This window comes from Pteropus medius, unplaced genomic scaffold (genome assembly GCF_902729225.1).
Source record: "Pteropus medius unplaced genomic scaffold, Ma_sr-lr_union100, whole genome shotgun sequence".
Classification (NCBI taxonomy): Eukaryota; Metazoa; Chordata; class Mammalia; order Chiroptera; family Pteropodidae; genus Pteropus; species Pteropus medius.
This window is the reverse complement of record NW_024350319.1, coordinates 2,959,306-2,982,019: the sequence shown is the minus strand read 5'-3', so window position 1 is coordinate 2,982,019 and position 22,714 is coordinate 2,959,306. Positions and strand designations below refer to the sequence as shown.

General features: G+C 35.8%; 1 protein-coding gene across 4 annotated transcripts; it reads left to right on the top strand.

Moving 5' to 3' along the window:
* The first annotated feature begins 1,216 nt into the window (after nucleotides 1-1,216).
* Nucleotides 1,217-16,412, top strand: SERBP1 (SERPINE1 mRNA binding protein 1). 4 transcript variants are annotated; one of them, XM_039838541.1, is made up of 8 exons: nucleotides 1,217-1,638; nucleotides 4,906-5,056; nucleotides 5,704-5,844; nucleotides 5,975-6,046; nucleotides 6,675-6,749; nucleotides 9,409-9,586; nucleotides 12,702-12,875; nucleotides 14,434-16,412. In XM_039838541.1, the coding sequence occupies exons 1-8, from the start codon at nucleotides 1,326-1,328 to the stop codon at nucleotides 14,488-14,490; spliced, it is 1,161 nt and encodes a 386-aa protein (XP_039694475.1). In that variant the 5' UTR covers nucleotides 1,217-1,325; the 3' UTR covers nucleotides 14,491-16,412. The 4 variants fall into 4 exon arrangements, with proteins under 4 accessions (XP_039694475.1, XP_039694472.1, XP_039694473.1 ...); XM_039838538.1 differs by having other exon boundaries at nucleotides 1,229-1,638; nucleotides 6,630-6,749; XM_039838539.1 differs by having other exon boundaries at nucleotides 1,230-1,638; nucleotides 5,957-6,046.
* Nucleotides 16,413-22,714: the final 6,302 nt, after the last annotated feature.

The window sequence follows — 22,714 nt, the reverse complement described above, 5'->3', positions numbered from 1 at the left end:
AGATGTGAACTTGATAAGTCATTTCACTTCAAACAGTTTCGGTATCTGTGAAAGGAGGAAAGTACTTACCTGAGAAGTTGCTGAGATTAAGGTTATTTCTGGAACACAGCACCTGGAACACAGAGATGCATTTTCTATTATATTTTGTGTTAATGGAAAAAGGTTTAAAAGTTATATTTAAATACTTATAGTGTTACCAAATGTGCTTGAATATGCACTGTTAAACATTCTATTACTTTAATAGTCGTTAATATTCTCAACTAATATCAATGCTTTTAGTAAATGACAATTCACTGACATATTTTCCTTCCTTCATTGCACCTCTCAGCACACAAACTCATGTTCTAACATGTTATTTCTTGAGCACATTTTACTAACACCTAACTTTTGGCACACCGGACACTAACAGACAATTGAATTGACTCTAGAAAGTGTTTCTACAAACAGTGCATTTTCAAGGCTTGTCCAGTGTCTAGGAAGTGCTACACTGTCAGGAGTTAACAGTAATTAAAACATCCTTCGCAAAACAGCATTTCTCACCCAGGAAAGGCGCGCGACACTCTCAAGTGACAGTTCAACTTATCTTTTTGCTTAATTCCGCTACCCAAGTTCACGTCCTTGCGAAAGGAAGCGTTTTCTGCCTCACATTAAACTGGAGTCTCGATTCATTACTAGGGGTAGAAAAAGGCGACTCCAGCAACTGAGCAGCTAGGGACTTGAAAGAGATCGTGTGCTGCCTTGGTGAGGCCAATGCGGCACTTCAGTAACCTCACCCCAATCCCAGCCCCGGAAGTTTGTGAGTCTCCAGTTGTGAGATCTGGGAGTCACCTTGACCCTCTCGGAGAGGTAGTGAAAGTAAGCCCTGGGACGGAGGCAGGGTGAGTAAAACCAAAGACAGAGGTACTCTCGAGAGCAAAACACGCCCTCACGTTTTCCTGTTTTCAGGACAGCTCGAGACCCAGAGTTTAAAGGAGGCAAGAGCAGGTGGCAGGACTCCGCCCACCACCACGCTTCCCCTCCCTCAGCTCGCACGCTCCACTCTCTCTGAGGTCCCGCCTCTTAAGCGCGCGCGAAGAGTTGCAGCGCCGTGCATTCTGGGAATTGTAGTTCCGACGGCCCGAGCCTTCTAAATGGAAGCAACAGTGGCCTACATACCCCATGGTGCCGTGCGGCGCTGGCCGCTCCCGGATGTGTGCCTGGCACCGGAAGAGAAGACGGCCCCCCTCTCTCGGCCCGGCCATCTTGTGGGAAGAGCTGAAGCAGGCGCTCTTGGCTTGGCGCGGCCCGCTGCAATCCGTGGAGGAACGCGCCGCCGAGCCACCATCATGCCTGGGCATTTACAGGAAGGCTTCGGCTGCGTGGTCACCAACCGATTCGACCAGTTATTTGACGACGAATCAGACCCTTTCGAGGTGCTGAAGGCAGCCGAGAACAAGAAAAAAGAAGCCGGCGGGGGCGGCGTTGGGGGCCCTGGGGCCAAGAGCGCAGCTCAGGCCGCAGCCCAGACCAACTCCAATGCGGCAGGCAAACAGCTGCGTAAAGAGTCCCAGAAAGATCGCAAGAACCCGTTGCCCCCCAACGTTGGCGTGGCTGACAAGAAAGAGGAGACGCAGCCGCCTGTGGCGCTTAAGAAAGAAGGTAAATCTGTGGTAGAAGGTGGGGGAGACCAGGGAAAGAGAGAAGGAGCGGGGGAGACTTGCGCCTATCTTTTGCGTCTCGAGCTCCGAGCGTCCGCGGGATATTTTGCCGCCGATTTCCTCAGGTTTTCCCCACACGACAAAAGCCGGGTCCCGCGAGCGTGCTAGCCCCAAGTTCAAACCACCGCCTGCAGGGTTCCTGGAGCCACCCCCTTCCCGCCTCAGGTTCTGAGCGGAGGAGCGTGGTCCGTAGATAAGCCGCTCTTCAAGCGTGCTCGGGATCCCAGGAGGTTGTTGCCTTCCCGCGGGATTCCGCAAGCCAGCGCATGGACGGAGGTTATGGGGAAGCGTGGGGTCCCCAGCTTCTTCCTGCCCAGAGGTCTCCCTCAGAGTGCTGCTTTGAGGTGCTTTTGTCTGTTTTAGATTTCTGTCCAGCCATCTTGTCCCACGATGGCGGTGAGCACCCTAGTGAAAAGCTGGAGTCGGAGTTTACACCACGCTCCTAAAGTGTTCGACGCTATGTGATATTCTGGAATAAGCTGCTGTTTTAAGTGCCACGTGTTCTTTATTGGCCTGCCCCCCCATTACCCCTCAACTGTTAAACTTTAAAAGTCACTAGAGCGAGTTTACTGTTGGGAAAATAGAGAAATTTGACTACACTCGATTGCGAGAATTCTGAATGAAGATTGGTGGTTGCAGGAAATTCTGAGGATCGTTCCTCGTGTCACGATCTTTTCTCCCGATCCCCCGCACTCTTTTTTCATATGATGTGGCTTGGCCCAGGCCTCGTGGTGAAATGAGTGCAGACAGGCTGTCACGTTAGCTCAAGTAGAGTTCTTTTGACTGTGGTTTTTTTCTCTACATGTGCGTGAAGCATGGTCAGGATTTCATTGGCGGGTAATAGTTGCTTCTAGGCCACTGTAAACTTCACAGGATTGTCTTAAGCTCGATTTTTTGCGTTTTTACTCACTACATGTTTGTCTTGTGAATGAAAAAGTAGAACAGTTGAGGATGAGAAAAACATACATAACAAGTAGGTGTAGGACCAAAACTCAATCTTTAAAATTGTTTTTCTGTGATTAAAGTTGAAATTACCCTTTACTGGCACGTGTTCCTGAAAGTTTTCTTAGCTTTAGTGAGCATTCAACTAAAATCAAAACAACTGTGTTAGGTTTTGGTTTAGGATTTTTTTTTAATAGAATTTTTGTGAGGCTTGGAATGAACTGAGGTAGTGACTAAAACAAGAATTCTTGTATTAAAATTACAGGTTGGGATTAAGCACGAGTTGGAGTATTAGAAAGCATGTATACATGCTTAGGCCAAATATCTATTTAGTCAGCTAAGCTTTATAGCCACCTGTAGCACAACTGAATAAATCATTTAATTTCTGTGTTAAGGAGCATTGGCTACTGTACTTATTTAAACTATGCTCGACTTTACGTTTTTGATCACACTAATCCAAAGAAAGCACATGAAAAAATTGAGTGAGTATAAATCTAAAATCTTCCAGGTAGGTGTGTCACCCATTTTGAATGTTCAGAGCATAAAGCATAGTTTAAATCCCTCAGTTTTGGTCTTAAAGCACACCTTCTAAATGAGCACTTACCTGGAAACTAGTGTTTTAATTTATGTAGGTAGGAGATTATTTTCTAAATTTATAACCAGGACTGAGTTTGCTATTCAGTAGTCTTTCTTTGGGAAATCTTCCATATTGACTACCAGCATTTTCTTTAGATCAGTGTTGCAGAGCACATTGACCTTAAATTTCCTAAAACAAATTTATAAAGGGAGAATGTTGAGTGGTAAAGTACTCGTTTTGAGATCCTGAGGTGAGTCGATGTTCTAGGCATTGGGGATAGACCTGCAAATAATCTCTTCCTCTTGTGGGAAGGATTGTTACCCTGATCATGTGTTCCTTGCCTTTGAATATAATTGCTGGCACAGTGCTAGATGTATATTAGATATATATTTAATATTTATAAGAATTAGTTTTGTAGCTTATCTTTTGTCAGTTGAAGAATTTAAGAATTGACACCACAGATTATCACTGAGTAGACCAGGGTGTTTTTGTTTATTTTAATATTAAAAGCCTGGAATCTAGTGAAAATCAAGTGAGCTTGTGAATACAGATAAATTAATCTAGAAGTTTGCGTTTTTAAGTGTCAATTATTGGGTAGATGTAGTAAGTTACTTTTCTGTAAGTCTAATCCTGAATATTGGGTGGAGAAGCAAGACATTGTTCATTTGGGTGTGTTTGGCTTGGATATCATTATAAGGACTGGTTACATAGCCCCGCCCCAACACACTATACATCTGATGAAATATATTTAAAATGCCTTGGTGTAAGATCTAACAATTGTGGTATGTCCTGAGAGTTTATGTGGAATGGACTTTAAAATTTCATTGAAGAGTTTGTTGATATTTACCATTTGGTTCTAGTTACGAGCACCTGAACAACTGTGTGGGTCCTGATGGTGCTCCACTTTCTTAGAAAGAACCAGGGTGGATCAACTTAAAGATCCTTTAGAAACAGATACTTGTAAGCACAAACCAAAAGAAAAAGCTCTCTATCCATAATAATAAAATAATGAGTATTTCCTAGTGGTTACATGAGATTATTTTTTAAAGTTAAGTGTGTTGTGTATATGTATACATGTATATAAAAATTAATAGAAGATGGTGGATTGTGCTTTTTTCTGGTTAAATAGCAGAAACTACAGAGTTGTATTCCCAAGTGCCATTTGTTTTCCTTTCAGTTTTGAAATTTCATAAAATTAGCAGCCTTTCATTGTGTTGTTTTTTTCTTCCCAGATTATATAAAATAAAATAGTGTGACTTTTTGTTTTGTTTTTTTGGTCAGTTCTTATCTAGCAAATGTGTGGGATTGCTTGGTTATTATCTTTGGTATCTTTAAAGCCAAAATGTATCTTTTCCCTAAAACATCTTTAAATTTAGAATTTTAAATTATAAGAGACTCGTCTTGAAAAGTGAGGAATAATAGCTACCTGTGCAAGTGACTTCCAAGTCAGCTACAGAGAATGCTTTAGAGGGAAAACTGACTTGGCAAACTAAATAGTAGTTTGAAAAGTTTGTCTTTAAATAGGAATTTCTGTAAAGTTCTTTGTTAAGTTTAGAGATGCCCAGTTTTTCAACAGGAAGTGCTTAGTGGACTGAAAAGAGTAGCAACTTTTTTTTCTTTTAACAGTTTAGGCCTAAGTTTTTTTGTGTTGCAAAATAATTTGCTTATGGTGTTTATTTATCATTTTAGGAATAAGACGTGTTGGAAGAAGACCTGATCAACAGCTTCAGGGAGAAGGGAAAATAATTGATAGGAGACCCGAAAGGCGACCACCTCGTGAACGACGATTTGAAAAGCCACTTGAAGAAAAGGGTGAAGGAGGAGAATTTTCAGTTGATAGGCAAGATTTTTTAATGTCTTCATGTTTTGTCAGTTTGTAGAGTCGCATCTTAACGCAAAGCTATATATTGGTCATATTTGCCAGGTAACTGGGTGGTTACATTTATCAGTTTTTCAAAGAAACCTCTGAATGTTTGCATTACTATATTTCAGACATTTTGGTAACAGATTTTAGTGTTCAAATTTATATTTCTTGTAGTGAAACACTTCAGTTGAAATGATGACCAGTTTCTTTTCCTTGCTATCCCCAGATGATACGTTAACAGGAAACCCCTATGGGGTAATTGTTTATAGCAAAACAGATTGATAACTCATTATGCAGGTTAGATGTGTTTATTTTAACTATTAAATGTATTGGCGAATAGCAGTTTTACTGGATTATAATGTGAATTGAATAACAATGAAAAAGTATGCACTAGTAAATTATAGAGAATGTCAAAATAATTTTCTTGTTTTTGGAGTTTCCTAGTTTTGATTTCCTTTTATATGTTTAGAAATAGACTATTTTAACTATTTCCTAGAAACACATTTAACTATTGGGTTATGACCCAGTAAGTATGTGTCTGTATTTTTGAGCCTTTGAATGAATTCCCTTTATTCTTTGTTCTAGAAACCTGGGGCTTGTATAATATTTTTCATTTGTTGTAGACCAATCATTGACCGGCCTATTCGAGGCCGTGGTGGTCTTGGAAGGGGTCGAGGAGGCCGTGGACGTGGAATGGGCCGAGGAGATGGATTTGATTCTCGTGGCAAACGTGAATTTGATAGGCATAGTGGAAGTGATAGATCGTAAGTCTTATATTGGTTTTCCTTTTATTTTTGTATTTGAATCTACTACTTTACTAAAACAAAATTTGAATTTTCAGAACTAAAGAGTATTATGTTAACTCAGTTTTGTTAGTTCTTTTTCACATTACAGTGGCTTGAAGCACGAGGACAAACGTGGAGGTAGCGGATCTCACAACTGGGGAACTGTCAAAGATGAATTAACGTTGGTATTCTATTTGTTTGTTTGTTTTTTTATAAATAATTATAAAAAATTAATCCTATACCTTAATAGAGGTTCACCCATAACTATTAAATTTTATTTGTCCCTGGGACAAGAATGGATGCTTTCATCTCAGAGCTGCTTCCTTACAGGATAGTATCTTGTTGGATATGTTTAGTATATAGTGTATCAAGTGACCAATTTTTCTATATTTTAATATATGTGATAACAGTTTTTCTTTTCATATGGATATGTGAAACCCTGCATTGATGCTGTTTGAATAATCTGATTTCTTGTGCGTCTTTTAATAGTTTCTAGATATTGACCCTTTTGGTCATTAAAAAAATTTGATCAGTCAGTGGAACTTCGTTTTAGAGCTGTTGTGCTACACTGAGTAAAATACTTGTTCTATAACTTGGATCTGTGTACATTTTAAAATTGTTTTCTCTTAAAGGTCTATTAGTGCATAACTTTAGTAGGAGAAAGCTCTTAGGGAATGTGAGGATTTTAAAATATTTTTGTATAAAGAATTCTTCGGCTACATGTAAATGGACCTAGATGCTTTTCTTTTTCTTTCTTTCCTTAGAGAGTCCCCAAAATACATTCAGAAACAAATATCTTATAATTGCAGTGACTTGGAGCAGTCAAATGTGACTGAGGAAACACCTGAAGGTGAAGAACATCCAGTTGCAGACACTGAAAATAAGTAAGTGGTTTTATGTATAGTGATAATGCTCCAGCATGGACATCAGTTTTGGTTTTTACCATGAAAAAAACCTGTAGGTGTAATGCTATTACTTGATGGTATTTTAACAGAATAGATTTTTATTGTATCCCAGTCCCTCATAGAGTATCTATTAGGAGGAGTGTCTTGCACATGTATATACTGGACTCTAATGGTTTGAAAGAAAAAAATTATTTGAAATTATCATTGTTGTCTTAAAAAGATAAGGAAAATAGTAAAACCTATTAGTCCTAAGCACAAAAATTAACTATTTTAACCTGAGACTAGAGAGTAGGAATAAGATACGTATTTTATCTAACTACCTCATTTAGTAGGGGAAATGGTAATGATAATATAAGTAAGGGTATAATTCAAGTGATAGCTGTCTAGAGATTGGATAAGTGGGAACTGGAATCTGAAATGGGAATTTCTAAAAATTAGACCAAGTAGTTGAAATAAGAGAAATTATAGTATTTAGACCTCATAGTTCAAAGTAACTTTGGATTCTGTTACACAAATTTTATTCTGAGACAGATTAAAACTAGAAAACGTGACCACATTAGAATTAATTTCTCTGTCTCTTTGAAAATTTTTTTCCAACAACGTAGAATTTAGAGCATAGCATTATTGGCATGTTTTAAAATGTATGAGTAGAGCAAAGGGCCAGAATATTCACTAGTTTTCTTAATCTTTTTTATTTTCTGAGTTTTTAGGTGAAAGACTGAGTTTTGGCGTTTTTGTTTATTCAGGGGTGTGAGGGTTTTCAAAATTAATGTTATACTGATAGAAATTTAATACCTTCTAGTTTCCATCAATCCAAGCAGCAGTTACATGGCTGTCATTTTTTATAGTTTTGTGGTTTAAAGTCTTGCATAATAGATTATTTAGGTCAATAATTCTTAACCAGAGCATATTCAGATCAGTCACAGAGGGGATATTTTTCTAAACTTTGCTTTTTCTCCAGGAAGAATTGCTCTTACGGTGAACCACCAATAATTACTGGAATATCCTATTTCATGGATTTGTTGGAATTAGGAATAATAGATTTATTCTTGGAGAGAGTAGATAAAAATACCTGGTGTTAAGTGATCGGTTTAACTTGGGGTAATATGAATTCATTTATATGAAACTAACAAAAATCATAATTTCGTGTGGTAAAGTGTCATAGGTGAGTTAAACGAACCTTACGTGACATACGTACTTCATGATGCTCAACACAACTTTGTTTCTTTAATAAAGAATCTGTGTTTAAATAAGCTTGAGAGTGAGCTATAAGGATTATAAATGTTTACCAGAAGGAAATCATGTATTAATAGGAGATAGGAAGCAAATCCTTAACTCAGGGCCCAGAAATGAAATTGAGGGTATTTGGTCTAAAGATCATGATGATGACATTAGAGTAGTCTCCACTCTTACTTACTCCAGAGTAGGGAAAAATCAGAACAGGATCACATCTTGTAATGGAAGGATAATTTTAAGAAACACAGCTTTTATTCCCTTATGTATTGTTTCCAGAGCTTCTGTTTTGTTTCATTTGATCTTTAAAAATAACCTTTAAAGATAGATGTTAATGGTTTCATGATATAATAAACTATACTGAGTTCTGTTCTGGATTGTGTCATAACTTATAAGTAACTAGGACCTTTTTTTTTATCTATAAACTGACAAGAGTTGGACTTGATAGCCAAGATCTACCTCATCAAGTCAGTGTAAACTTGCTCTAGGAAGTTTTAAGATGGAATTTGTCAAACTGTGAAGAGTAGTGTGGGAGGGAGATATTTGAGCTGTAAAGCTAACTGAATCACCTGCTATCTTTGGAAAGAAGCAGGGCTCCCAGAATAGCAAACAACTTGTTTGGTAACAATTGGAAATTGAGATTAGACTAAAATAATGGATTCCTAGGCCCATGCTTGCTTTCTTCAAAAAGTGAAAAGGATAATATATAATAGAACCTGAGAAGTATAGTTGGAAATAACTAATTTAGTATTACATATTGAAATCAGTGTGTTTTGTGCAGTTTCATTACTAGTGAAAACTGTCTCCTGGCGATACACAGGTTGGTTTGAAAGTTGGAGTACATAGAATTTAGGATTGGTAGAAACTTGGCGTTTAAAGTTTAAGTGTTGTTGAATTAAAGCATAGAGAAACAGTGCTTTTATATTCTAGAATGTGAAACTTGGTTTCACAGGCATCCTAGGTGATTACTCTCATATATGTTATAGTTAACACTATGGGAAATTATAGAAATTAAAAATGTGGTTTAAGAGAAGCTGGGCCAATGTTTAATAACAAGGGTACAATTTTAAAGCAGTGTTTTAAGACATGTATATTTTAGGTTTAGTAAAGCCGGTTCCAGATTGTCTTACTGACAGATGAACATTTTAAAAGTTTATGAAGGTGAATTGTATTTTCTTCAGGTATCCATACTTTCACTAATTCAACAAGATTTGAATTCCTGGTCTCTACCAAATTACATGTTAGCCATTGGGTTACAAAGAAAACTATGTTCCTCCAGTCCTTGGATACCATCTTCCCTAAAAGATTACCAACCAGCCAAGATTAACTTACTCAATAATCATAATAAATAATGTAGATTTTTGTCAACCCCTACCTGATGTAAAATTTAAACATCTTTTCACAGGGAGAACGAAGTTGAAGAAGTAAAGGAAGAGGGTCCAAAAGAAATGACTTTGGATGAGTGGAAAGCTATTCAAAATAAGGACCGGGCAAAAGTAGAATTTAATATCCGAAAACCAAATGAAGGGGCTGATGGGCAGTGGAAGAAGGGGTTTGTTCTTCATAAGTCAAAGAGTGAAGAGGTAAGGTTAAGTTTTGTGGTGTTCAAAAATGTTCAGATGTGTCTTGAATTATGTTTATAATTTTTGGTTTAAAATTTCATATGGATAATTTATTTATAAAGAAGGAAAGCTTACATAGTATTATTTCGGGCCGATAAATTGTTCAGAAAGGAAAATAAACTACATTATTATGTATACCAAAAATTTAGTCCTTCAGTCAGTTCATAATTATATTTAATGCGGTAGTTCCTTCCCAAAAAAAGATTAGTTGTATATCATACAATTATTATTGTTTAAAATATATGGTAGGTCTTTTCAAAGTTGTGATGGTTTTTTTTTTTTTTAATCTTGCCTAACTAATAATCATTCAGAGACTTGTATTAGATTGAAGATTGGCATTTTCATGTAGCTTAATCTAAAATAAAATGAGTGGCTTCATTCACTGGTCAATTTTTGAAACTGTCTGCCTATGTTGTATATAATGCTTAAGACTTTTCAGTAAATGGTAGTACTGAGGATTGATATAAAAACAAGAGAATTAATTTACAATTTTATTTATGAGACGGGGAAACTAATGAAAATTTTTGAGAAAGATATGTTGTTGGTTTTTGATTTTAAGCCTTGGTGCACATTCTTAGAGGAATGTCCCAGTGCTGCATCCTTTTATAGCTTGTGTAAGTATGAAATTTTAGTCATAAAGTAAGTTGAATTGAAATGTTATGAAGTCAACCTGTAATAAAAAGATTCAATAGGATTTTATTACATTTTAATTTTCTAAACAAAAAAATAACTCCAAAACAAAGTTGGAAACATTATGAAATAAAACAGGATGAAGAGACTTATTCTTCTGGGTTTAGAGGTGACGTTTTAAACATTGACTATAAAAATAATATAAATGAAGACATTGTTTTTTAAGTGTCAAGGCCTATGGAAAAACACATTTTACTTCATTAAAGCACTTGATTATTTTTTCATACCTTTTGCAGATAATGTTTTGGTGTCGGTAAAACAAGTAGGATTCCTGATTAAAGACCTTGAAAGTTCATCTTGGGAAGATTGTTCATTTGAACTAGTTAAACTGCTAAGGTTAACATGAAAAAAAATTTATTAGACACCTTTGAGACGATTATTTGTAAATTTTTTGGGGTCCCTACAGAACTTTTCTTTGAAAAAGATGCATATACAAAATGCTGATACAATTTTAGACGATTCATTAACACCCTGAAGCTTCTGCATGTATTTTATAGACATCACGTTAGGTAACCCAGTTTTAAGTATTTTACATTGAGCTTTTCAGAAATAATCATATGAGATGATGTATATGATTAGAAATTTTTAAAAATTTTAAAAGGCAAAATTGGTCATGAATAGCTTCGAAACCAGGACACTTTTTCATTATTAAGACACTTAAAGGTGTTTGGGCTCTTCGTGTTATATTGCCTTTGTGATGTGAGTTCTTGTTTAAATCTCGCCTTATTGGCACATTATGGCCCTTGCATTTGATATACGTATGTCTTCAAGTTTGTTGTGTACATTATTTTAAGTGTTCTTTTTGTTTTACTTATCTTCAAGTCCACAACAAATATGAAGTATTTAGGGAAAAGAAATGTTTTAGAAGTGAAGAACTGAGTGTTATTGACAGAACTGAGACCAGAGACCTTATTTCCTGTTTGTTTCCTGCTCTAGAAAAAACTTTTCTCCAGTTTATCTTGCTAGTTACCTTAAAGGTTAGGGATGTGCCTTGAACATCCATCCAGACTTCCTTTTTCTTTATTGTAAAATCTTTGAGGTGGTTCAGTAGTATATCAACTTTTTATTTTACGTCTGTGCTCTAGAAATGTACAAGAGCTTCTAATTAATGGTTATCGTTGCTTTGCAATAGCAAACATTTAAAAATTAGAAAGTATATATCATTAACTTTAATTTGCTAGTGGTCTTGTGGATTTACATTTTGTTTTAGAATTCTTTAAAATTAATATTTAGAAAAATTCTCTATTTAAATTAGGTTGATCTGGCACTAAGAGATGATATTTAATTCAGATACTAAATGCTTAAAGCAGGGGTCCCCAGCCCCTAGGCCACAGACCAGTACTGGTCAGTGGCTAGTTAGGAACGAGGCTGCACGGAAGGAGGTGAGCAGCAGGCGAGCAAGCGAAGCTTCATCTGTATTTGCAGCCATTTCCCAGCGCTAGCTAGCATTACTGCCTTGGCTCCTGGTGATCATCTATCAGGCATTAGATTCTCATAGGAGCACCAGTCCCTGGTGCCACAAAGGTTGGGGACCACTGGTTAAGGGGATGAAAACATGGATACAAATACAAAACTCATTTGTACTTTAAAGGTAGTTATTAATAGTTGTAATAGAACAAAATATTATTTCTTTCTAAAAGATTATACATTCATTTTTAAAAATTAAAACCTGCTTTAAAGTAGTATGAGAAAAGTCTAACTCGAAGATTGAAGTTCATCCCAAACATATAAGAAATTAGGCATTAAGCAGTATAAAATTCTTGGGCTTTTGCAGACTGGGTCGTGTAGCTTACACATTAACACAAAGTAGGATCTAGATTTCACAAACATGACTTCATTTTTAAGATGATTCCTTTGGTATATTTAAAGTGTGGTTTTATTTACGTGCAGCTGTTCAAGATTTCCTTGTGTAAAGTTGTGTTTCACTTGAATTGGTAGCTCTTGTTTATATGGAGGAACATGTAAAAGTTGTATATAAACAGAAAAGCATTCCGAGAAGTCTTTATACAATTTTTCTTCCCAAGTCATGATTGGAAGAATATAGAGCAAGTTTCCTTTATAACTTATAAATTATGAAATTTAGTATTACCAATATTAGAAACTTTATATGTCATCTATCTATGTCTCTTTATGAGGGATTTCTTTATGGGGTTCTAATCTGAAGGACAGTTTAAATGTACTTATCCAGACTTTGAGTTGGGAATATGAAAGAGAAAGGAATTCTTCCTCAAGATCACACTATAGCTGATCGATCTCAAAGCTTATTATCTGTAGTAGTGTTGATGTATTTGTTTACACAAAGTTCAGGTTGGATATTTGGCTCATTTAGAAATTTGCAACATTGCTTTCCTATTAATCACCGAGTGGCCTTCACTTAAATATTTAGGCTCATGCTGAAGATTCGGTTATGGACCATCATTTCCGGAAACCAGCAAATGATATAACGTCTCAGCTGGAGATCAATTTTGGAGACCTTGGCCGCCCAGGACGTGGTGGCAGGGGAGGACGAGGTGGCCGTGGGCGTGGTGGACGTCCAAACCGTGGCAGCAGGACTGACAAGGTAATTTTGACTTATGTTGTCCTTTTAAGTAATTTGAAGACGACTTCTGGCAAATCACTGCTCAAGGTCCTTTGGGAGCATGAGTAGTAGAAGAAGAGGTAGACATTTCAAGGAACTGCATTTTAGATTATATTTTTGTTTAAAGCACTTGAATGACTATCACCATTTCTTGACTACTAAGTGCTGGTCATGGTGCTGTGCTAGGCATTTTATGTACTCTCATCTAACTCTTGTTACTGCGTAGATACTCCATTTTACAGAAGAGGAAATTCAGGTACAGAGAACCAAGTTAACTCTTGGCCTTTGCCAGGGTCTACCTGAAATGCCAACTACTTACTACCTTTGCTCTGACTCTTCACTGCTTTTTAGGTCTCAGCTTGTATCTGTTATATAATTGTGTTACACTTACTAGATCAGTGGTCCCCAGTCTTTTTGGCATCAGGGACCAGTGCTCCTATGCAATCTAATGCCTGATGGATGATTTGAGGTGGAGCTGAGGCGATGATGTTAGTGCTAGGGAGTGGCTACAAATACAGATGAAGCTTCACTTGCTCTCCCACTGCTCACCTTCTACTGTGCGGCCCGGTTCCTAACAGGCCACAGACCAGTACTAGTCGGCGGCCCAGGGGTTCGGCACCCCTACAGTAGATGATTGTCTAGTAGACACCTTTTTTCTTTTTTTTTGTCCTTGATTTTGTAGTCTTCCATGCCTCCGTTGCACTGTGCAACAAAAAACTTAAGTTCTTAAGAAATATTTTGATAGAAGCCCTGAGGATTGATTTGAACTCTGCTCTGATGCCAAAGTCCATGCTTTGAATGTGTAGACATTATTAAAGTTAATAGAGCTAACCTTTGGGTTAGTTCATTGTCTCTTGTGGTCTATCTAGGATACAACCATAATGTTCCCCTGAATTCTCAACACCTGATAAACAAATTGGGGGACATACCTGCTTGAGTCTCAGTGTTTGATTATAATGGTAACTTAATGTTACAGATTTTACGGAACAGTGTAGTGATACTGTGTTTTTGTTCTTCATCTGATATCAGGTGTTTTTAAGAGCCAGTGTTGTATGTGGACCTTTAAATACTTTTTTTTGTTGTACTTTGTAAATAGCACTCGGCAGTTGGGTCCCTTTCTAACATTGATAAAAGTGCTGCTTAAGTAATTATAATCATAATCAATTTCTTAGCCTGCTTTCAAATTGATGCCATTCTTATTTAGCACGTGGGGAAAATATAGGAATACTTAAGAAAGTAAGGATCTTCATATCCCATATTACTCTACTTAATGTGATTTATTAGAAAAGTGAAATAACCGTGTTGTGACTACTATGGAATTTCCTTAGGTCTTGATAGACTGTCAGGACAAAGCTCATTTGCAAGTATTTGTAGTCTTATTCCGATCCATTATTTTGCCTTAAAGTAAAACCTTTGACACGTTTTACTTAGTATTTTTAATAACTTGAAGATTTTTTTAGAGTTCTGTGTCTGAATGTAGACACTGGCAATTCATTTTCAAGAATTGAGAATTATTAATTTTGGTTTGTTTCTTTTTCAGTCAAGTGCTTCTGCTCCTGATGTAGATGACCCAGAGGCATTCCCAGCTCTGGCTTAACTGGATGCCATAAAACCACCCTGGTTCCTTTGTGGACCCTCCTCTCTGAGGTTTTGCATGCTTAAGGATCCCAAACAACTAAGAAATTTAAAAAAAAAAAAAAAGACTGTCATTCATACCATTCACACCTACAGACTGAATTTTATCTGTTTTGAAAATGAACTTCTCTCGCTACACAGAAGTAACAATATGGTAGTCAGTTTTGTATTTAGAAATGTATTGGTAGCAGGGATGTTTTCATAATTTTCAGAGATTATGCATTCTTCATGAATATTTTGTATTGCTGCTTGCAAATATGCATTTCCAAACTTGAAATATAGGTGTGAACAGTGTGTACCAGTTTAAAGCTTTCACTTCATTTGTGTTTTTTAATTAAGGATTTAGATGTTCCCCCAATGACAAACTGGTTTTAAATATTGGACATAATATCAGTTTTAATACCCGCTTTGCATTTTCACACGTGGTCAACCTGGGACATGTAAACTTTGATTGTCAAATTTTATGCTGTGTGGAATACTAACTACTTTATGTATTTTAACTTAGTTTTAATATTTTCATTTCTGGGGAAAAAATCTTTTCACTTCTCATGATAGTTGTTATATGCTAAATCTTTATATACAGAAATATCAGACTTGAACAAATTCAGAGCACATTGGTATATTAACCCTTGTTCCTGCATGGTTCATTAGGATCCAATTATAATTGAGTCACAGTTTCAACTATATTTGCTTTTAAAATGTGACTTTCCCATTTTAAAAACCAAACACGACACCTTACTGGTGAAAGTTGTTTAAGCTACTTATTGTTGATAGACACATTCTGTCAGGTGAAATAGTTTATGGAAGTTGGGCTTTCCCCCCTTGAACAGGGTGGGTGGAACAAAGTTGATTTGGCTGATGCATAATATTTGAACTGTGTCTGGCCACTCAGTATGATTTGTGTATGTGACAGGTCCCAAATCAAAATTGTACACCCATAATCAACAACCCTTTAATCCTTCCTTGTCCTAAAGAAACCAAAGGTCACACTGGTTAGTAAGGTGAGATGAGGGGAGTATGTTAATTTTGGAATTTGGAAAGCAGACAGCTTTACTTTATAAGATTGGAACAACAGCACCATCCATGAAATATAAACCAAAAATCTAAATTGTTTCTGAATTTCCTATATTGTTATTAATTTTGGTCTTAAGTTGATAGATGACTATTCCACAGAAAGTGATAAGTATCTTTTACCTCTTTCTCCATTAGAAAATTAGGTTAATAATTCCTGAACCAGAGCATCTCCACTTAGTAAAACATTTATGAAGAGAGAATGATCAATAAACAGGTTTTCTAGGCTCCTTTTTTCTTTAAAGTCTTCTGCCACATTTATTAATAAGCAGGAAAGAAATTTTACTTAAGTTTTAAAGATTTTTTGTCATTCATTTTCAGTAATTTTCTATCTATGTATGGTAACGTCCAATTTTTAAAAAGATCTTAAGTCATAGAATGTCTGCTCTTTAGCTGATTAGTTCTCCCATATACTTCTAAGAGAAGTTGTATAGTACAAAACTTATTCATTTGGATTAGAGATATTAATCTAGTTACCTACTAGTTTGACATCTTAGGAAGGAGGTAATTGGTTTTTTAATGATGGATAAACCTGTGCTGGTGTTTTGGATCTTATGATGCTAAGCGTGTTCTGCACTGGTGCTAATGTCTAATATAATTTTATATTTACAAACATACCTGCTACCCAGAGGCAAGTATTAATTTAGTCCATATGGACTACTGACCCCTCAAGATTGCAACATTCATTTCCTCAGTTCGTTTAGCCTTTAAAAGTATCTTAACTCATATCTGTATGTGTAACATGTTTATAAACCTCTTGATTTCTAGCAACATATAGAAAACACCTGCTATTAAAATACTTTACAAGTTCTATCCACTGTCAGCCATTGCTGGCATTCTGTCACTTGAGAATACACAGCAATATCTGATATGTTGCAAGCTTTCAAGATAGCCTGAACTTTAAAAAGTTGGGTCCATTAGTTGTATCTGATGGATGTAAATTTGCCTCTTAGATCACTTTCTGTCAAGAGCTAAAACTGTGAACCTAACTTTCTTTTACTGGTGGGTAATAACTGAAAATAAAGATTTTATTTTCATGCTCACTTCTTAAAAGTCATAAAAACACTCAGATAGGAGCCCATTTATCGTCATGTGTTTTCTGATCTGTTCGTACACTCCCAAGATAATGCTCATATTTCATTTTTTCCCTTTAAGCTTAGATTTTATGTGGGGTTCTTGTCAAACCAGGCTTTCTAATACATTTGGGAGGCATTCCTGTTTTAATGAGTATTATAATTGGAAAGTCGAATCCTTATAAAATGAATTTCAGGGACTGACCGAACAATTGGCATTTCTCTTAGCAGACCACGTTTTGAGTGTGAAGGTTAATCATACTGAATGCCACTGTTTTTTTGTTTCTTGGTTTTCGTTTTTTTTGGAGTGGGGTTAGAGGGACAAACAAGGTATAATACTCAAAAGAAAATGCTTGATACAGATCTCTAAGTAATAATGATGGCTGATGGACTTTTAGTGAAATTTGATGCTTTTAAATAGAAATAATGCCAGAGTTGATATTTCTGAGGATATTTTCAGCTTGCTTTGAAAAGATAGGGCTGTCATTTCTTTTTTAGTTAAATATTTTGAGACCTGTGTGGACCTGAAAGATTTAAAATGTGTCACTAGGCACCATACATCTAGTTAGTTTACTCAGTTTTACTTTAAAAGTGAAAGCAGGACATATGTTCCAGGGCTTATTTTTTGGTATGGGTTTGGAGGGAGTTTATTCTGATTGTGTTCTTCTAATTGCTAGAGACGGTCACACTAAATAGGAAAATGTTAAACCATTAGGGAGTTGTGTACAAAGTCTAAATATTGTATATTGGATTTTAAAAATATATCTTTAAGAGCAGTAGCATTATGTAGAAAGAATCAACAAGTATTAAAAGGTTTAAAGAACCTTTTGGAGAAGTATGAAGCTTCTGGAACCTGAGTGATTTTGACTTTAAGGTAAGATTATATCAGGTATATTGGACATCTATCTCAACATTGAGGTAACTGATATAACATTCTACAGCTCTCAGGAGCATGCAGTTTTTTGTTTTTTTAATTATTGGGGTGAGATTGATCAACAAAATCCAGTAAATTTCAAGTGTAAATTCTACTTTCTAAAGAAAGTAAATGTTTAGAAAATAGAATCTAACCCGAAGATTTGTAATTTTACTGAAATTAATATGTAAATAAGTGTAGCATGTCTCCAAGTTAACTGGAGAAAGCCCAGAACTTGATTACCAGTTTGCTTTGCATAGTATATCTAGTAACAAGTAAAATGATCTCTAATCAACTTACAGACCTAGTAATTAGTGAAATATCATCATTTGCAAAATTATCAGGTTTTGTCATTGAGATATATATTGTGTCAGCTTTCAGAAATTTGGGTTCATTTACTTTTTGCTCATGTTCTCACAACTTGATCTTACTTGATTTTGAAGTTAGAAAAATAACGGAGTGTACATCATAAGTAATTGAAATAAGATCTGTTTCAAGCTGAGAAGGGATTTACTAAATCAAAGAATATAGGTAAAGAAAGATTGTGACCTAAATGATAAGAAGCTTAATTTGAGAAAGTAGTATATGAAGGTAAATTATTAAAGCCATCAAGATTTTGGCCACAGAGGAAAGTTACTAACATGGAAATGAGTGTCATTTAAATAAGTGCTGTATCTAAGCAAATTTCAGCCTATGGCTTGTTTTCGTTCAGTCCCTGAGTTAATAGCTTCTACATTTTTAAAGGGTTAAAAACAATATTCTACAAAGATGTGTATAGTCCACAAAGCATAAAACATCTGGCTCTTCACAGAAAATGTTTGCTGACCTGTGATATAAGCTTTTACTCTAAGGGCAACATATAATTCTTTTAAAGTTTTAGGTACAAATCATCTTACCCCATGGGAAATTGTGAAATCAGAATTACTTTAAAGCAAAGTTTTTCCCTCTTACTGCTATAATCAGAATAAAGACAAAATATGAGAGCCTCTTGATAGAGATGGTCTTGTTATTTTAAGAAAAGATTATGTGGCTTGCAACTTAAAATGTTCTGAAAGCTGTTAAGTATAAATTTGCTATAAGTAAGCTTAATGCCGTGATTATAGTTTAATGTTTCATGTTTAGTGGCACTCTGGCAACTTAGTGCTGAGATCTTTCTATTGTGCTGATTGATTTTTACATGATGATAATTCTGAACATTTTGTATAGGTAAGAAAACTAATATTTTGATTAACTCCATAAGTTGAGCTGGGACAAGAATGTTTCTGAGGACTGCATTTCTCTGTGCTTTATCAGGAGACTATCCATTTGGCAGAGTTTTAGCTTTTGTGCCATTGATTACTTCTGATTTGAGTAACTGGGAGTCAGTTTTTAACTTGTAAATGGAAAGAAAGAAAAGATGAGAAATGGCTCATACAAATAAGAAAAATGCAAAATTTACCAAATTATGTTTTTATTTGAGGTGTTAATTATGTTTTAAATCAAGTAAGTAATGTTTGTCCCTTTTGCTGCTCATGTGGTGGGAGGGTGGCAATTCTAGTGCGCTTGTATGTGTTCTAAGCCTTGTGCATGGAAGACATGAAAGATACCTGGTGACAGCTAGTATCTGACAATTTTCGTTATGGATTTTCAAATCTAGGTAATTCATATCAGATGAGAATTGCTCTTAACTAATCTTGCTGTGGCTTTATTCCTTATATAGCTGCATTAAGTGTTACCCGTATGGAAATGTGAGAATTGAAGGGTTAATATTCATTTTTTTAATATTTGGTGAACTGTGTAGGGAAAATGGGAAGTAGCTTATCTTTGGATAATATTTATATCACCTTAATTGCAATTGTAGCTGATATTTCTCAACAGATTTTAGGAACTTAAAGACCTTGAATTTGAAGAAATGGCATTGGATTTCATGTACTTAGAATGAAGATTCTGTATCAAGTAGTCTGGCTGAACTTGGTTTTTGACATTTGACTGCCTAGAATTTTGTCAGTTTGTAACTAATATTTTTTATTAGCTGATAAGTAATGTTACCTTGGGTATAATAATCCATAGTGAAATGTTGCTCTGGCAACCACACTCTGGCAGTACTCAGAGGAGGAGCACATTTACACATTTAGTGCTCAGACTTCCAGGGGTTTGGAAACTGAAGACTGTACCTCAAAGAAGTTGGTAGATTCCCACCTCCTCAATTTCATGGCTGAAAATGTTTAGGATTTCATGATTGGTGAATTAAACTAAATACAGATAACTTTCTTTTCAGAGATAGGCAGTTGGTTTGCCTTCTCTGGAAATTCTGAATTTTCAGTGATATTTCCACTTTTTTCAGTAAAAATTTTTCTACAAACTAGATAGTTTGGTTTCAACTTGATATACTGTACGTGTATACAAAATGTACAAGGCTTCACTTAGGTGTTGAAGTCTAAGGCATAGAAAGACTGGGTTGGATAAGGCAACTTTTAAGACTCATCAGTCATCAGCATACCTAATAGGCACAGTATGTACTTCAGACCACTTTATTTTATTAAACTTTTGAGGATTGAGTGGCAGTCACTCTATATCAACAAAATCCAGTAGATTATATTTTTAACAATTGACCCCCCTGCTTGAGTCAAAAGGTAGAGCTAGAAGTCATGTTGACGGAGGTAGAGAAGTGCTTTGCTGTATAATGCTAAGTAAAAATACTTAAAGTCATCTGAGAAAGTAGTTATTTTCAGGTAAAAAGGATGTTTATTAAGAGAAAATTGCCACTGTTGATTGAGGAACATAATGCCTCTCAGTTACAGGAGAACATTAATGTTCCTTTTTTGGTTCAGGATCACCAATCTTTTGTTACTTAGAGTTCTTAAACTTTAAAATTTTGGAGGGAAGACTATGATTTGAAGATTGCTTCTGTAGCTGGAGAATAGACTTTATTAACTTAATTATTCTTGTAAGTTATTTTAATCTATTGCAAGCATGTCAAAGTGGGGGTTTTTTTCGGTCTTTTTTGTTTGTTTTTTAAACTGTCTCCTCAGCTGCACTGCTATAGACCAGAGAGGGTAAACTAAAGGTATAGGAATGCAAAGGAATTAGTCATGGGGTTGTAGTACAAGTATGAGAGGAGAAAAAGTTAAAATATTTTGCAGTGGGCAAATGGTCTTTTAGTCCCTTTGTGATAGAATAAAGTTAGATTTCTGTTTCTAAATGAAATCTTGCAGAGTTCTGTTTACACCTTGAGAGATTTTTTGGGCTGGTTAGGTGCAGGGTTGGGGCAGGGGACTCTAGTCTTGGTTTAGACAGCACAAAATATATTCAGATTAACACAGGCCATAGTCTCAGCTAATGTGCAGGGAGACGTAAAGCCATTTTAGTAAGTGAATTGAGATTTTCTTTCATAAAGGAAGAAGTGTTTTTATTATTTAAACCTAATTTTGAAAGAATGTTTTTGCCACTTTGAATTTAGTGGAAATGTCCTGTTGGGTGTTCATGCCTTTTCCCTGAAAATTTAGGGCCTTTGGAGCAGTTTTTCTTTTGAGTGTCTCATAATAGCTTTTATAGTATGCCCTTGGGTCCTATTACCTATAGGTAGTAAAATATCTGAATTGGCAAGGGAGGATATTTTAAACCTCATCTGCATTCTCTTGCCTAGACAAGGACAGGGTCTTTTATGGAATAATTAAAGTTGTGGAAATTAAAAAGTGGCCTCAGTTGACTTAAAGGAACCCCATAGCAGCGCATAATAGGTTTGTTTCTTAGAAATGTGATTGAAATCTCAGTAGAACCATAACTATTTTTAAATAAATGATTACAAAATGTGAAGCCCGATACCACAGGTAAAGGAAAGGCATATATGTTTCAACAGTTAATACAAGCAACAAAATTTGAATTCTGCAGCCCTACTTTTTAAGAAATAAACCTTCATGTTTGAGGAAAAAAATTAGGTAAATTGGGTATAGTGATAGCTATTTTCATTAGAGAGAACTTATTGCTCTGAGTACTTTTCTATTTAAAACGCTTAATGTTTTTGTAGCTTTACTCCATTTTACCAATTTCCTTAAAAAGAAATAACTCTTTTCTGTGGCCTACCTGTGCCTTGCAGTTTAGATTAGCTAGGTAGCCAAATTAGGAAGTTCAGGACTACCAGATTTGTCCTGGTGTCATTTGTTTGAACATTTACCTGGTGTATTAGGTAGATCTCATAAAAACCTAGAACTTTAGATGTATGGAAATGCTAGTTTTTGGTTACTTAGTAAAAACAGCTTCAAAGATTTTTATGGAATTACAGTTTCAGTCAACTACAGTCAGAATCCCATCTTACGTAAATTTGTACATCTGTCATTTGAGTAGAAAGGAATTGTAATGCTCTGAAACAAGGTTGGTATCAGGTACTAATTGTGTGACTTCAGTTCTGGTTCCGTTACTTTTGTCGGTTTCCTCGTCTCTATAGTGTGGATAAGTGGTGAGGCCTGAGTTAACATATCTTAAAACAGCACGAACAGTCGCCCCTCAGTATCCGCAGGTGCCGAATCTGCAGATTCAGCCAACTGGGAATTAAAAATATTTGGAAAAAACGTTACATTGTTTCTGACATCTACTATGTAGTTAGGCCTAGAATGGTTGCATCTGTACTGAACACATATAGATTTAAATTACATACAATTCATGGAAATACTGAACCATTTTATATAAGGGACTTGAACATTTGAGGATTTTGGTATGTGGGGGCATTCCTGGAACTAATTCCCTGAGAATACTGAGAGACAATGGTACTGTTAAATGATCATTATTAACAATTCCTGTTAGAATGAGAATTTGGCAAAAATTGACTTGTTATATAAACTTTGTATTTCCAATTGTTATTACCTTAATATCCCCAATCCCCACTCTAGTGTGTCATCTACTCTGCATTTTTTTTTTACCGACAGGAGTACTGAGAACAAGTGAAAGTGCCAGACAAGGTAGAGGATGAAAGATACAGTCCATAAAGAAAGTGGTTGGTAGTGTCTGTGTCTAGACCCATTGTCTCAGGTCTTTGGGGAAAAATTGGTAATATTTAATTGAGTACCCAATTATAAGAGTCATGAATATTTGTAATGAAAAGAATGCAGAAATATAATTTAAAAACCTATGCCTGGAAGTAACCACTGTTAGCA